Source organism: Lutra lutra, chromosome 14 (genome assembly GCF_902655055.1).
Source record: "Lutra lutra chromosome 14, mLutLut1.2, whole genome shotgun sequence".
In the NCBI taxonomy this organism is placed as follows: domain Eukaryota; kingdom Metazoa; phylum Chordata; class Mammalia; order Carnivora; family Mustelidae; genus Lutra; species Lutra lutra.
In genome coordinates, this window is record NC_062291.1 from 10,455,276 (window position 1) to 10,471,494 (window position 16,219).

Below are 16,219 nucleotides of genomic sequence, written 5' to 3' on the forward strand. Positions count from 1 at the left end.
TTCCCAAATAGACAAATCTCTAAAGACAAACAGTTAGATTAGTGGACGTCAGGGGCTGAGGAAAGGAGAGACAGGGGAGTGACTGCTAATGGTATTTCTTTGGGGCTGATGAAAATGTTCTAAAATGGAGTATAGTGGTGGTTGCACAACTTTGAATATACTAAAAACCATGGAAGTATACATTTTAAATTGTATAGAATGTGAACTGTGTTTCAATAAAGCTATTAAACTATATGATAACCAAAAACTAGGTTTCTGAAGAGAAAAGGCTATAGTTGCCATTGGATTTGTAATTTTTCTTTGTGGCAAGTTTATGCTTTGGCCAAGTACTTTTTCTTGAAGGGAAAAAGTGAGTTGTGGGTGTTTTAATAGGATATCAAAGTCTGGGTTATCTAATCATCAAAAGATTAAGACACTGGAGTTTGTTCAAAGGGACAATCCTTTGTTATCCTGAAGCATTTTCCATTCCTGTGAACCATGAGGACTCAGGGAGTTAGGTAGTTGCTAACAGAAGTAGACAGTGCCCATGTCTTAAAAGGCCAGCCTGGTCAGGAATTCCCATCTTAGGGAATGACTATGTTCTGGATAAATTCAGCCATTCTCTGTGGATTTTCTAGGCTCCCTTAAATCTGGTTAAATTATGTCATAGTTTGGTGTGATTCACTCAGCAAATGTTCCCTGAGCTTCCAGGCTGTGCTAGTCCCTTTGTTTCGGACAAGGACAAGGGAATATTTAGGATGAGAGTCTGACTTTGAGGAGGTCTAGGTAGCACAACCAGCTGTGAAGGCAACTGGCAACAGGAATCAGACCTCCCAACAGCTATGTTGTCGGTCTCAGGGCACTTTCTGGGCATGCCCTTTTCCACTGTGAGGAAATAGTGACGGGTAGACAATGGGTTTCTCTCCTTAGGTTGGTGCTTGTCTCCTTACTCCCTCCTTTCCAGCACCCCTAGGGTTATCCTGAAGAACACAATAAGGCCAAATAATCATGAGGGTAAGAGAACAGATTCTTCTTTGAAAACTAAAATCCTAGGTATTTTTGACCCATGGAAAATAAAATCAGCATCCTGAGAGAGCCCTGCTTATGGACGGATGAGGGGATGAATTACCAGACAGGCACAGGGGAGGAACAGCCGGTAAACATGCAGCAGCAGCTATTACAATCCAGCTCTTACTCTAATTTTGAGATTAAAAGTTAAAACTTGACTGGTCTATTTCATTTTGTCTATATCTTTATAAAGCCTAAATCTTTACTTGACCACCATCAATCTTTTTACAGTCAGCACTGCCCTCTGCTTCCTCCCCTCCCAATCTATTTGGGAGACTTCACTGGATTTGGCCATTTCTTGTCACCTAACTCAGCTATTGGGAGTTCTGGGGAAGGTGATATATTTCTCTTTGTCATGGTATTCAGTCCCTTCCATAACATCAAAGATAAAAGAGTACTTGTTGGAAGAAGTGGGAAGAGAAGAGGTTGTTGAGTGGCTTCTAATTTCTGCTCCCCTTGGCCTATGGCTATTGCAGTAAGACTTGCTCAGACTTTTATTGAAAAACAAGGCTTTGGCTCTTAAAAGGCAGAAGTGTGCTGTGGTGTGGACAAAAGCACATTGACCGCTCACAGCATGAAAATCCTGAGTGAGGAATTAGGGAAGTAGAATTTCCAAGGGATAGCCAGGAATCAAGACCAACAAAAATGACCAAAGGAGATTCAGAAAAGTCCAAGAGCTAAAAATTTAAATCCAGAAAGATAGAAATAATTTAGTCCTTATTTCAGATATTAGAAAGTCAAGTCTGTAGAGGTTAAATGTTTTACCAACAGTCATGTAGCTAGTATCCTGGTCTGAATATTTTGGGTAAAGGTGGGGGCAGCAGGGGCTGACAATGTCTTAGAATGGTTACTGTGATATCAGGTTCAATTTCTGGTTCTCTGTTGTTTCTCCTGTTCTCAGACCATCTAAGTTCTCTGTTTGTGATTGTAATAGATCACTCTAATTTCCAATACAAAAGGGAATTTTGTTGAACTTGAAGGTCCAAAAAAAAAAAATATAGTTTCGATACATAGTGCTCAAATGAAGATACTATTTCCCATCATCTGCCAACTGCTTTGGGTTTTCTTAGATTTGTCCTAAGAGGAAATTTTATTTCTCTGGAATATGACAGAATGATGGAATCTTAACACTTAGGTCCCTAAGTGGTCAATGACCAGCAGATTTCCATCCTTCTTGACTGAAACTGTTACTTTTTATCTCTCAATTTTATAGGTATTATGAATCTAAGATATTTCATAGGCTTATTTTAAATCTCCCTTGCTTATGGGCTGATTAGACACAGGGAACAACAACTCCCCAGCTTGCTAACACTGAGGACATAGCAATCTAATAGGATCTGCCGATACCAAGGTGCATAGTGTCAGAAAACAGAGTGATGATGGAGGGACCCTTGTAGCTGGGACTAGGTACAGCCTAAGGAGGAGGAGCAGACACCGGACTATAGCAGATCTTACCTCTGAAAATAGGTGCCTGGCCTTAAGGGATATAGAGCAATTAGAACTCTTTTACATAGTTAATAGCTAGCCTGAATGTAAAAAGAGAAATACTTTGGAAAACAGTTTGGCAGTTGCTTATGAAGTATACACTTCCCCAAGACTGAGCAGTTCAACTCTTTCACATCCAAGATCACATAGCTCCACAAAAGGGATATTAATTACATCTTGTGTGTTAAAGTCACCCCAGAAACGTGTCTTGTAAAAGTAATAATTTCTTTTTCATGGTTGTTGTAGAACAGATATTCAGAACCAGCTCAGCTGGGTGGTTCCAGTGCAAGGTCTTTTTAATAAGGCTGTGGGCTGGAGGATTCTCTTCCAAGGAGGCACTCACAGGGCTGTTGGCTGGTGAGAGGCTCAGGCCCTTGCCACAGGGCTGCTTCAGCATCCTTATTGTGGCAGGACAACTGACTTCTCCATAGACAAGGCAGAAGCTGCACAGTCTTTTATAACCTGTGCCCCAGCCCATCATCACTTTTACTATGTTCTATTGTCACAGGGCCATTTTGGTTCAGAGGAAAAGATTGCACAAGTTTGTTGTACACTAGGAGGGAGGCTGGTTACCAGTATTTAATAACTCCAAACTGGAAACCACTCAAATGCCCATCAATAAGAAAAAAAATGTTTTTTTTAATATATTTTATATTAAAACATTTTATTTGAAAGCGATCATGAGCGGGGGGGGGGGGGTAGAGGGAAAAGCAGACTCCTCACTGAGCAGGGAGCATGATGCAGGACTCAATCCCAGGACCCCAGGATCATGACCTGATCCAAAGGCAGACACTTAACTGAGCACCCAGGTACCCTAAGCTCCTATTTTTGAATGATCTTGTTTGAGGGAGAGGGGAGAGAGAGAGAACACAAACAGGTGCAGGAGCATGGGGAAAGGGATGAGCAGATTGTGAGGAGTATAGAGCCTGATGGGGGCCTCAGTCTCATGACCCTTAGATCATGACCTGAACCAAAATTCAAGTCAATGGTCAACTGACTGAGCCACCCACGCACTCCTAAACTGATATTTTTAATGTAGTACATAAAAGAACAGTTGACACATGTAATGTAGATCTCAGACACTAAAGAGTCTGAACAGAAGTATATGTAGGATTCCATTTACATGAAGTTCAAGAACAAGTAAAACAAACCTCTGGTGATAAGACAGCACCTCTAGAAAATGTTCACCAGGAATAAAAATGAAGAAACTTCCTGGGATTCCTTCATTTGTTTTATCTTTTGATTAGGGTGGTGGTTAGACAAATATATTCAGCAGGGTCTCTACAACATTGGTACGCCTTATATGCTTCATTGTATGTATATTAGGACTAGAGAAGTTACGAAAAAAAAAACCCAGGAACTGTTAAACACCTGATCTTTCTGTATAGGACTAGGCCATTTACTTTCTTCCACCCTGGCAGTGAACAGATGGACCTCGGACAAGGGATTCCTGGAATTTAGGAGTATAAGACTCTTCCAGTCTACTTTGAATGAGTAGATCCATATAAATGTGGAAGAAATGTGAGCACTCGTAGTTTGTGGTCAAATTTGGTGCTTCTTGGTCTTCAGTTACACAGAGCTTCCAGTTGGCTTTTATACCATGTGAATGGACAAGATTGATACTTGAAGACATACTATCAAGAAAAAAAAACTCTGAGAAGACAATTCAGGATAAACCAGATTTGTATTTGAAAAGTCAGAATATACAATGTTTTTAAATCTCAAAATATGTGCCTAAACAAAAGACAGATCAAGGAAATAGACAATTTAAGAACATTTCATCTGGAAATGAACTAGGGGGATAAAGACAAGACAGAAGGGGGATAAACCAGAAACAAGGATTTTTCCTTGAGTTATAAGTCATGTACTCTATTAAAATTTTCTATCAACAAATCACAGATAGAATATTCTCTATCACCATTCTCTGGCCTTCTAAGTTCTAAAGCATATGGAATAGCCAACTACAGGAGTTCAGAAGTCAGAGTAATGGGCTGGAATAACCTTCCAGAATAACCTGGAGGTCAACAGAGCAATACCTTCAAAATAGAGAATAGGCCACTCATCTGTAATTTGGTACCTAGCTAAACTGTCCAGAGCTAGCTTGGGGGAGGGGCAAGAAGAAAGATGCTCTCAGGCATCCAGGTTCTTAAAGTTTGCCTTCTATGCCATTCTTTCTCAAATAGATATTAAAAAAAAAAAGGGACGCCTGGGTGGCTCAGTTGGTTGGACGACTGCCTTCGGCTCAGGTCATGATCCCAGAGTCCCGGGATCGAGTCCCGCATCGGGCTCCCAGCTCCATGGGGAGTCTGCTTCTCCCTCTGACCTTCTCCTCACTCATGCTCACTGTCTCTCTCCCAAATAAATGAAAATCTTAAAAAAAAAAAAAGTATATGGTGCCAGAGCTAAGTAACTAACTGAAACATGAGCTAAGATTCATCCAAGAGAAAGGGAAGCCATCAAAGGGAAATCTTAGGCTGATAGCTGTGTAACAGGCCTAGGGAGCTACCTAGAGAGTGAAGACTCTGCAAGATAAATTAGTGATAGGCACACAAAGGAATAAACAAAATGAGCAATTATTTTATGCAGGAAAAACCCAAAATATACAAGAGCTAGAAATCAGTTTCATTAAGTTTGGAGTATATTGTGAAGGTAGGGAAGAGTCTGGGTGGCAATATAAGCTTATAAGAAGTTACCAGAAAAAGCCTCTTAAAATTAGACAAATGCCAAAAAGTAGTATAAATTTGAGAATGTTTAAGAATTATCTCCTCTGGGGATAATAAAGTTTCCAATTTAGCTAAGAGACTGTATTAATAAGCTATTCAAGTTAATGGTCCCAACTGATATTTCACTTTAGAGCTAGGATTTAACTTTAAGGTAAGTAGATTTAGCCAGCGGCTTTTCTATTCAGAGGTACACTATAATAATTTCTCCCTGCAATATTCCTTTTTCCCTGTTGAGCTGTCTAAGTTCCAATAAGGATTCCATGGTTAGGAAAGCAGAAACACCCTAGATATATAGAAATATGTTCTATAGAGCTCTACTCCTGTAAGATTTTCTGAAAGAAAGTTTCCGCAGTCACATATGTTTGGGAAATAGTTTTTAGCTCCCTTTGGAGGCTAACAATGCATTAATATAATCAATCTGAGAAGCCTGGCTGGAGAGAACCTGGCAGGTTCTAGGTCAAGGCTTAAGCTCCATGATTTAGTTCCTTGATTGGAACTAGTTTAAATATAGAGATTACCACCTTTCCAAAAGAAAAAAAGTGGGGGACACCTGGGTGGCTCAGTCAGTTAAGCATCCAACTCTTGGTTTTGGCTCATGTCATGATCTCAGTGTCAAGCCCAAGTTGGGCTTGAGATCAGTCAGCACTGAGTCTATAGTACTTGACACACTGGCTTTGTTTTACTGGGATAAGCCAAGAACTCATGACCTTATCCACTTAGTTTTATGCACCGGCAGAGCAGGACTGGACTTGGCAATTTCTTCTCATCATTCTCTTGATTCCCGCCCCCCCCTTATTTACCATCATGATTTGTCTGCCCTCATTGCTGGGACATCTTTCATGGTTTATGTTGGTTTTCTTCCCATGCTAGGATAATGCCTGTCACATAGGATGTCTAGTACATATTTGAATTTAGTGACTTCACTCATGCTGTAGCTCCTTGCTGAAGTAGCTCCTAATCAGATGTGGCTATAGACACATGAAGTATGGTAGTTTAAGAATTTTTAATTAAGAGGGATGCCTGGGTGGCTGAGTTGGTTAGGCAACTCCCTTTGGCTCAGGTCATGATCCCAAGGTCCTGGGATTGAGCCCCACTTTGGGCTCCCTGCTCAGTGGGAAGCCTGCTTCTCCCTCTCCCTCTGCTGCTGTGCCTGCTTGTGCTCTCTTGCTCTGTCAAATAAATAAAGATCTTAAAAAAAAGAATTTTAATTAAGAAAAAAAGAATTTTAATTAAATTTGGAAACACCTACTTTGTTCAGCTATAAGAAAACATAATGTTTGGAACAATTTGGGTACATGAATCTGTTTTTTCACCTGTAGATATTAGACCTAAAAATAAGGTACTTCCAATTTTTAACCTGCAAATTGAGATGTGCTGCAAATATACATGGATATAAAAATATCAAATTCTGCTTTACTGAAGTGATAAATTACATATAAGTTTTTAATTTTTTAAAGATTTATTAAAGAGAGAGAGATCACAAGTAGGCAGAGAGGTGGGGGGAGTAGGGCTCCCCGCTGAGCAGAGAGCCCAATGTGGGGCTTGATCCCAGGACCCTGGGATCATGACCTGAGCCGAAGGCAGAGGCTTTAACCCACTGAGCCACCCAGGCACCCCTAATTTATTTTAATTGTATTTAACCTAATAAATCTATTCATGATTGCCCAGGTAACCTACTGTTCTATTTGGTTACTGAACAAGTTAACCACTATCACCACTGCAATCCAAGACCACTGTTCTTCCTCTTTAGCAAAAATGGGAGTCTGTCATTAGTCCCAGACCTTTGTTCTAGGCATCTGTTTTAGCAGCCTCCCTCAAGCAAGTGTCAGGCAAACAAGCAAGCTGAACTCTGTCCCACTGGAAATTGGTCCTATGGAAGAACTGAGTATTTTTCAGTAGAATATGGAGTTAAAAACCCAGTATCTGAAATCAGACTTGAATTCATGGTCCAGTCTTGCCATTAGTTGACTAAGTGATACTGGGTAAGTTTGGCTTTATAGGTGTTCCAAATCCTGGAAATCAGGGATGAACATTTACCTTTTTAGGTTTTCATAAAGCTCAACTATGTTATCAAGCATCTAGGATAGTTCCTGTCACATAAAAGGCATATAGTGTCCCTGTCAGTTAAGTAAGGAAATATTCATTCCCTGCTTAGAAGCAGTATGAAGTGGAGTTGACTTGCCTACAAAGCAGGTATTTAAGTACCAAGATTAATGTCCTTAACTTTGCTGAAATATAAGGCAACCTAAAGGTTACTCCCTGAAGATAAATGGGGAAACAAAATTTCCCCAGGATTAATTACAGAACTCCGCCATGATGAGAGTACAGAGTACCAAAATATGACCAACAGTGTTAGTTACTAGAGAGCTGAACAGAATATTTACTTTAAGTCACCACGTGTTTCTATTAGTCTTAAGGACTCTTAAACTAGGGAATTGCTGGTATGGCTCAAAACTAAGCCTCTTCTGATCAAACCACTTCCAGCTGACCAATCCATGATCAGATACTTTTAGTCATTGTTTTTGACATTGGTTTTCAATGTGATGCTTAGAATATCATCCTCACCTGAGAAATGGTTAGAAATAAGTTTTTTTTTTTTTTTAAAGATTATTTGACAGACAGAGATCACAAGTAGTCAGAGAGGCAGGCAGAGAGAGAGGAGGAAGCAGGCTCCCTGCTGAGCAGAGAGCCCGATGCGGGGCTTGATCCCAGGACCCTGGGATCATGACCTGAGCTGAAGGCAGAGGCTTTAACCCACTGAGCCACCCAGGCGCCCCAGAAATATAAGTTTTTAAGCCTTAGCTCAGACCTGCTTAAATTCTGGGCGTGGGACCAGTAATCAATTTCATCAGCCCCCTTTGATCCTGATGTACACTGAAGTTGGAGAACCAGTGTCTATAAGATACCAGACTAGCTCTAGGCTAGTTCTACCTTAGTTTGATGGATTTTGAGGAAGAGTTTTGTTTTATACCCCTCTTTAACTTGTAGCCCTCTCTGTTTTTAGTTTACTACCTAACTTGTCAACCAACTATGAATCTACTGAAGTGTTCTATTCAGAAATTACAAGGGCTGAAGGAGAGGCCAGGGTATCAGGATTGTTTTTCTATTGTCATGCAAAATACTGCCCCAAGCTGGAAAGAGGAGATGACAACAGCAGGTTACTTACTTTCTTTCAAATGAGAAGCTGGGCACAGTCTGATAGTTCGGTCTGGTTTTATTAACACAACTGGAATAATTCATCTCCATTTTCTGATAGCCAAGTAGGACACTAACAAGGCTCCAATGATTAAGGTCCCAGAAAGGCCTGCCATCCACAGAGCTTGGGAATCTACTGTGGGGTAGAAAGGTAGGTTAATGTATGCCAAGACCAAGTGATTCTATATCCTTGATATATATATAAGTAGCTTTGGCTTGACTATTGGTTCAGGTAAGGGGCTTCCAATAGCTGCTTAAGTCTCTGCCCACTCACTTGGTTTTTTATGGAGCTTTTCTGAGGAGTCCTTAGTGGCTTGGAGTAGGATCATGGGACCCTTGCTAGAAATGCTAGCAGTATGGTTATGAAAATGGATGTTGGAGTTTCTTCTTCCTGTTGGAGAAAGGAGAGCTAGGGATTAGTTAGAATTCTTTGTACATGGATGGGAAGGAGAGAGTTAGGTCCTTCAATGGGCACAGCTCTGTTCCATGTCTTAAGTGTGTTAATAGAAACTCAAAGAGGTCCAAGACTTTGTATCTAGCACTGCTACCTCGTTTTCACCAGAATTTGATAATAGAATTATGATATTTGACTTTACCCAAACTGCTATTCTTCTGTGAAAGAGGTATTTGGTCAGTAATAGTTTAATACCAAGACCTTTTCCTAAGCTACAAAGGTGACTAAGACAGTAACAGAGCAAAGCTGTTTGAATCCCATTTCTATTGCCAGTTATAGGACCTTGGAAAAGTCAAAGTTTTAGAAGGGTATCCGTTTCTTTCAGAAGCATAGACATTTCTTTTAGAAAGGTATAGAATATAAGTCATCAGAGTTAGGTTCTAAATATTTAATAAAGTGTTTCATAACTATTATTGAGGTGGAACTATACAAGGCCTGCCCACCCCAACAAGGGACTTAAAGCTTTAGGGGTCATGATTCCCAATGAATTCAGGAGCTAGACAGGTAAAAGTGGACCAGGTAGGAGTACACACACGTTATTGGAGGACTGGGTCTGACCAGCTAGAGCACCTACTCTGTCTGCAGTCATATGCCAACTATAGATCTTTAGGCCGTGTTGCTAGACAGGCCTATAAGCAGGTGTCAATGGCTCTGTTTGTGAGCTGGTCAGATAAAAGTTTTGTTAGACTGAGCCATGTGTAGGTCTTGGGCCAGTCTGATTCCTCACTTAGCTTTTTCCATATACATTTTGACTAAGGCTGAGACTTGAGGATTTATAGCTTATATTTAAGAGGCCTGGAATTCTAGAAAGCTTGTCTGTCCTACTGCATCCTAAAAATTCCTAAAGTGGACTCATTAATAAGAAGATTCTTTACTTGGATTCATTTGCCTATAGGCTAAAGAAAGTTAGGGACTCAAGAGGATTTCAGGTCTGTCCTCCAGTGTGGACAGCTTGGCTACTCACTCCTGGCAACAGGACAGGTTATCGTACAGGATGGTGTCCCAGCAGGCTGGCAGATGGACGCACTACAGTGTAGGTACACCTGGGAGCCAACAGAATAGAGATCATCGTACAGAACCACATCACAACTCTTCCAACTTAACTCTCCGGGAAGAAGTTGAAAGTTGCTATATCCTGACATCCCAAGCAGATACCACGATAACACTAAAGAACTGGAGTCCAGTAGGCAAATGTCATTCATGCCATTGGGACCAGCGATGGTGCTGAGGGAATACACACCCACAATTAAGGAGCAGACCTGGCTAAAGAGTGGTAGGATGTGGAAACAGTTCTGAGTCGGAGGGTTCTGAGCCCTGCTGAGGAGCACAGAGGGAAGCATCGTACCGGTCCTCCGAGTGCCTTCTTTGTCACTGAGTCCACAAAGCTGAAGGTGAAAATGCTGAAACGCTGGTAGTGAGATGGAAATGGAGGATCCAGGGCTTTCTGGACAGGGATCAGCTGCGTCTGATAGTTGTCTCCAGCATAGGGGCACCTAAGCAAAGATATCCGACAGTGAGGAGAGGCTTCTCTGAGGGACTCCAGCACAGGTGCGCGAAAGAGCCCCTTACCCTTTCACCAGCATGGGCCACTGGGGCTGATGCAGGGGGTTTGTGCTGGGTGTGGCCCAACAGTGCTGGAGGAACAGACCCAGGTGGGGGTCTGTTCTGTGGCGGATAGACACCTCCACGTAAATGGGATCCCGAAGCAGCTTCACCACTGGGTAGTCACTGGCAGTGTAGTAGGATTCATAGCGGTTATCTGTAAGAGGCCAAAAGGAGTTGAAGCAATGAAACCAGAATTAGGAACTTCTGTATTGCCTGAGACCTAGCATATACACACGAATACCTCCAGCAGGTCTTATTACTGGGTTATTCTCTTAATGCCCAGAGAAGAGCTACGGCTTGAGACTGTAGGCCGGATGCTCCAGCCAAGTGGGTCTTACCTTTGGCAATCTTGAGTTCCAGAGTAAGGGGTCCGGCCTGTGTTTCAGGAAGGGGTGGTGGGAGTGTAAAGATCTGGACATGAACCTGGGAGGCACTGCTGCTGATCAAGTAGCTGCAGCGGACGCGAAGCCTAAAACACCAAGAGGTTTGTTAGCTAGTGTGGGTAGTAGGATGGGCCAGGCCGCCCTTCAGTTTTTAAAGGTTTTAGGAACCATTACATGCGAGGTGCTGGACAAGTTTGTAAACCTAAGGGGTGTGGTTCCTGAGCTCGTAGGAGCTAGATCTTAGTTGGGAGACCAACAGGTAGACAGAATCACAGTCAGTGTGGTACTGCGAGAAACCGGTGCTTTCTGTAGAGAGGGTAGTCAGGGAAGAACTTGCAGCGAGTGGTCTTGAAGGAAGATAAAAAGTAATGGAAATAAGAGGAAGGAGAGAAACAGCAGACAGAACAGAGAATGGAGACCAGAGTTTGTCCTTCTAGGGAATCTTCAAGGGACTTCAGTCTGAGGTTGGGGAATAGTGAGTGAAGGATTGAGGGTATTCGAGGGGTTTGCACTGGAGAGGGAAGTAGGAGGTATTTCATGCAGGTGCTTCAGGTTCCATTCATGTCAAGTTTAAGCCATGACAAGACAATGAGGCAGCTTTAAGTGTGCCATTTTCTCTGGGGCATTGAGGGGATTCTTCCTGTCCCAGTAAGACTATGGAGGGAGAAGGCCAAATTGAGGGTCCAAGTAACTGAAATAGTAGTCCGGGGGAGTTCGATGGCAGTGATTCAGGATGACTTGGTCAAATAATGGTCCCTGAGATTGGACAACCAAGGCAGGGGACAGGTTCTCCGGTCATGAAAAGAGGTCTTGTGGATTCAGGGCATAGCTCAGAACTCCTGTTTTATGGAAGAGAAGGCATTCTGGTTATGCAAGGTCAGGTTAACTAACACTTTTACCTGAAAATACTGTCCCGGGTGATAGAACCATGGCTCCAAGTTCTCACATCTCTAGCTGCGACCAGCTCATTTTCATATACTACCCAGTCTCCAATGATCTAGACGTATGGGGAAAGAAGTATTATCATTCCTGTTAGCTAGGTGCCACTTTATTCAGAACTTGCTCTCACCTAGGAGTTAGCAGTGCTAGGCTATTTTAGGCTGCATTTTTTGCTCCTTGAACAGAGCAGAAGCAGGTGACAACTAACTTGGGATATGATCACTTCACCTTACCTCAGGATAAGGCAATAGGGCTTGTAGTACTCAAATGAGGCAGCCAGGAACAGGACCAGGTAATGTCAGCCAACCTCCTGCTTATTTCTCTGGGGCGATGTGGCAAGAAGAACCTATTACTTGTTCTTCCCATCCAGGGCTTGGTAGAAGTGCTGGGCCCTTGAGCACAGCTGGGATCTTAGCTGAACGCCCAGGGGTGGTTTTGGCTTTTTCAGTGGTGAATATTCTTCTGTCCTAAAGACCAGCATACGTACCACACCGCAGTCGGCTGTCTCCTTCATGACTAAGATATTCCACCTCTCCCTCCAGTCACTAGGGTATTTCTATCTGACTTCTAGAACTAGGAACAGAGCCAAAGGTCAACTGCTCTTACCCGTCTTGTGGTACCACAGGAATTGAATGGAAACCAGAAGATGGCAAAGGTATGTGTTGCCATCACAGGGGTGCATTCATGGTCATTCCTGAAGGCCAAGCGCACAGAATTTAAGAGCAGCGGGGGTGAGGTCGCCTTCCGAGATACGGCAATGGAGAAGTGGCCATCTTGGGTACAGTGGGACGTCACTGAAAAACCAGAGTGGCTGTGCTGAAAACGGGCCATACCTCCTGTTTTGAGCCAGCTAGATATTTAGAGAGTTTTGATTCCTCCCCTGAGAGGCTGGCAGTCCCAACTGATGGACTCTGTGCAAGTTCAGCTATCCAGAGCTTAACTGAAGCCCTCAACGAGCGCCTGGACGGAGCCCCTGGATTTGAGTGTTGCCTCCACTGCTTCCTGAGCAAACTTCAGCAAAGCATCTACCCTCCTGCCTCTAGCTTCACTTATAAAATGGGGGTAGTAGTACTTGCTTTGTTCTACTGGTGAGTATTCAGAGTTTAGAATAGAGTATGGATTATACATGTTTTGCATTAGAAAACCTTAGACTAGGATTTGGGACCCACAGGAAGCAGTCTGAAAGGGGGGGGTCTCTAGACACTTAACCTACTTCCAAGCTGGCTGATTGTCTTAAATTTCTGTCAACTAGTTATTTTTGCAAGTAGACTTAGCTTCTTGAGTTCATTGAATATTTGGTTTCTGGGCCCCTGGGTGGCTCAGTGGTTAAGCGTCTGCCTTCCGGTTAGGTCACAATCCCGAGGTCCTATGATTGAGACCTGCATTGGGCTCCCTGCTTGGCGGGAAGCCTGCTTCTCCCTCTCCCACTCCCTCTGCTAGTGTTCCCCCTCTTGCAGTCTCTGTCAAATAAATGGATAAAATCTTTTAAAGAAAAAAAAAGAATATTTGGTTTCTAGGAGAATTGACAAGGCAAGGCTGTAGAAAGTGATCAGTTAGGGTCAATATTCTAGGATACCCTCTGCTTATACACTAACTTCTGTTTATCTTTAACATTTGTCTTCTGGGGGTGGAGGGAGGAGGGGAGATCACTCTTCTCTGGATTTAATTGCAAGTTACTGGTATTTTTCTTTAGCTGGTTTCAGAGATGCAGTAACTCACCTGTGTTTCCATAGTAACAGGAATTAGCCTCCAAATTGTAGCAGCAACCAACCTTCTCACAGTCTCTTTGACGGATAGGTGAAGGAGCGCATTGCAGCCTGTCCCACACTGGGACAGAGTCACACAGGTCAGCGTTTGGAGCATCTAGGGCTACATTTTGAAGAGGAGAGTAACATAAGCTAGATAACAAAGTTGGGTCTTAAGGAAAAAAAAATTTTCATTACTAAGTATTAACATTCCCACGGATGTCCAGATGATCAGGGTAGGTCTGTATTACATGCTAGCAATAAGTTTCAGAAAGTTAAGTAAATATTAAGTCCCCTGAAATTAGTACTTTTTGAAAGAAGAGAATACCAGCAAGATGAGGGGAAGCAAGGAGGCTCCTTTTTCCTTCAAGCAAAGAATTCTTCCTTCTGTAGAGGTGCTTCTCCATCTTCCTGTACTGTGAGTTAATGGGTGATCTTTTTGAAATGTGAGGTCTGGTACAGCAGGTTTGATATGGGGATTGGGATTCTACATTCTACCTCTTTGGATTATATTTTGGGTACAAGGCAGGGGAAAAGAGTGAACTACAAGTTTGAATCCCTTAGGACTTGAAGGTAGGGCTTGCAGAGGACAAGACAAGATTTGCTGAAGCTGAGTCACACTTCCTACTAATTCCCCAGTTAAGTGATCAAGTAGCCTCCAGCTGAAAGGGCTTAGCCCTATTTTCAGGGCACAGTTGATTCTCGGAAACATTTGCCAAGTATCCTTAATAGCTTTAGTTCCTTCCCTGCGCTTCTCAAGACTGAGGAGCTCCTGGTCGACTGAGGAGCTCCTGGTCTTGGGCTAATTCTTGTTTGAATCCCAGCTCTGGAGCTCCCCAAGAGCTCCCCAGTGAGGGGCAGCAATAGCACATACAGTACTGGTTAGGACTGGGGAGGGGACAGTGCTCTGCCCTCTGCGGTGCCTGGCACCGAATAATCTAGTCACTCAAGTAGTAGTTATCTTAAGGACCTCATGTGCAGGGGAGCTGGAGAACAGTCCTTCATGTCACTGTCACGGCACAGAGTGGGTAGAAGAGCCCAAGAGCTCCTTCCAGGCAGCTCAGCACCACCCAGACCCTGAGAGTTTCCAGCCCTTACCTGGGGGATCCACAGGACACTTGAGCAGCTTTGTCTTTGTAACCGTGCTGTGTCCAGTCACATCTGCTCCTTCAACTCCAAGTAGCATGATATAGTGGGGATCCTGGGGAGTCACCCCTGCTGGTGGTGCAGGGGTTCGCAGCATTCCTGGCGATTGGGTCGTCCTTACCCACTCGGTGACATAGCAGCCGCTGTAAGAGGCTTCTAGCACCATGGAGCTGCCTGGGCCCTCCCTTAGCCAGGTACCACAGCCAGAGTCATTCTGCAGCCTGTGTGGCAGCCCGTGGTTGTCTGGAGGGCAGGCAGGAGTGAAAAGCACAGGGGGTCAGTGGCCACAGTCCTCAGTGCTGGGAAAAGATAGCCCGCTTTGCTGTCAGACCTCAAGGGGCAGCAGCAAGAAGAGGGAGGGACTCTGGGAAGGGAAGTTATATTTTAGAGGATTTAGTCTATAGGAGAGGCTGCAGAGTTTACCAAAAGGGGAAAGTGTTAGGAGGGGAAACTAGAGGGCTAAGCTGAGTGAGTCATCAAACTTACCCCAGGCTATCAGTGTAGGAGCTGCTGTCTCCTGGCTCAGGTTTATGGTGAACTGAAGACTTCGTAGCCCACAATGTAGTTCACCAGGATAATCTGGTGCCTCGGGCTTCTGGGGGCCACTCAAAGCAAGAGACAAGGGTAAACAGAGCAAGATGGACTGCAGCATCCACATAGCGCCGCTAGGAGCCCCCACTGGCCGTAAGACCTGCCTAAACTCCCAAGAACCAGAGCTCCCCATGCTCCGTGAGGTTCTTTATATACAAAAGGAACTGGCTTCAGGTGCACGCGTGTGTGATATGCAGGTGGACCTCCTTTGGGAAGGGTGATTCTTCCAGCTTCATTCACTTTGGGCCATGGTCTGCAGCTGCATTACTTTAAACATTGCAATCCAGGCAATTCCGACCTTAGGAAAAATGTGGTACCTTTTAGCTAAAAGAGGCTTCCCCGGAGTTGCTCAAGGTAGCACTTATTCTAGTAGCTTATTGACTTTAGAAGACCATACTCTCGGATTTTGCACATTCGGGTAGGAATGTGAACTCTGTCACCTGTGAGCTCTGCAATCTGGCTAAGTCAACCTTTTGGAAACTCAGTTTTCTCTTCTGTAAAATGGGAATAATATCTCCCTTTAATAGTGTTCTTGAGGTTTAAGTGAGGTGTTCTAGGCCAACTGTGTGCCAAATACTTAGGCAAAGAGTGCTCAGTAAACACTGTTGGGGCCTTTAGGGATCCCCGTTACCTTCATGGTTCTAAGCTTTGCAAAATTGTAAAATTGGAGCCTGGCTTGAAATTCCACAGAAATTTAACCTTGATTTAAAAAAAAAAAAAAAGTGGATTTAGAACCTTTCCCTGGTCCTAAGAGTTCACCACTAGAGTCTTGACAAATTCCAAAGCTTTTATTTGCCATAGTTATCCTATTGTTCTCCTATATAGGACATAAGTAAAAATGTGGATCATAACATGGATTCCTTAAAGGAATTTGGCCTCTTAAGGAAATTTCAAAATCTCTCATCA

At 43.4% G+C, this 16,219-nt stretch overlaps 1 protein-coding gene across 1 annotated transcript; it reads right to left on the bottom strand.

Moving 5' to 3' along the window:
• Positions 1 to 4,493: 4,493 nt before the first annotated feature.
• ZP4 (zona pellucida glycoprotein 4) lies at positions 4,494 to 15,380 on the bottom strand. Its single transcript, XM_047703189.1, has 11 exons — positions 15,209 to 15,380; positions 14,675 to 14,965; positions 13,551 to 13,700; positions 12,438 to 12,625; positions 11,792 to 11,889; positions 10,848 to 10,978; positions 10,474 to 10,663; positions 10,250 to 10,397; positions 9,869 to 9,947; positions 8,725 to 8,841; positions 4,494 to 4,546 (listed from the first exon to the last, which is right to left on the bottom strand). Exons 1-11 carry the CDS (start codon positions 15,378 to 15,380, stop codon positions 4,494 to 4,496), a joined length of 1,617 nt encoding a protein of 538 aa, XP_047559145.1.
• Positions 15,381 to 16,219: the final 839 nt, after the last annotated feature.

Excerpts from the sequence above, each read along its gene's own strand:
- ZP4 (XM_047703189.1), bottom strand. The coding sequence starts at position 15,380 with ATGTGGATGCTGCAGTCCATCTTGCTCTGTTTACCCTTGTCTCTTGCT. Across the intron at positions 10,979-11,791 it reads ACCCGGGACAGTATTTTCAG|GCTTCGCGTCCGCTGCAGCT; the intron begins GTAAAAGTGTTA and ends TTGGTGTTTTAG. Across the intron at positions 10,664-10,847 it reads GGAACTCAAGATTGCCAAAG|ATAACCGCTATGAATCCTAC; the intron begins GTAAGACCCACT and ends GGCCTCTTACAG.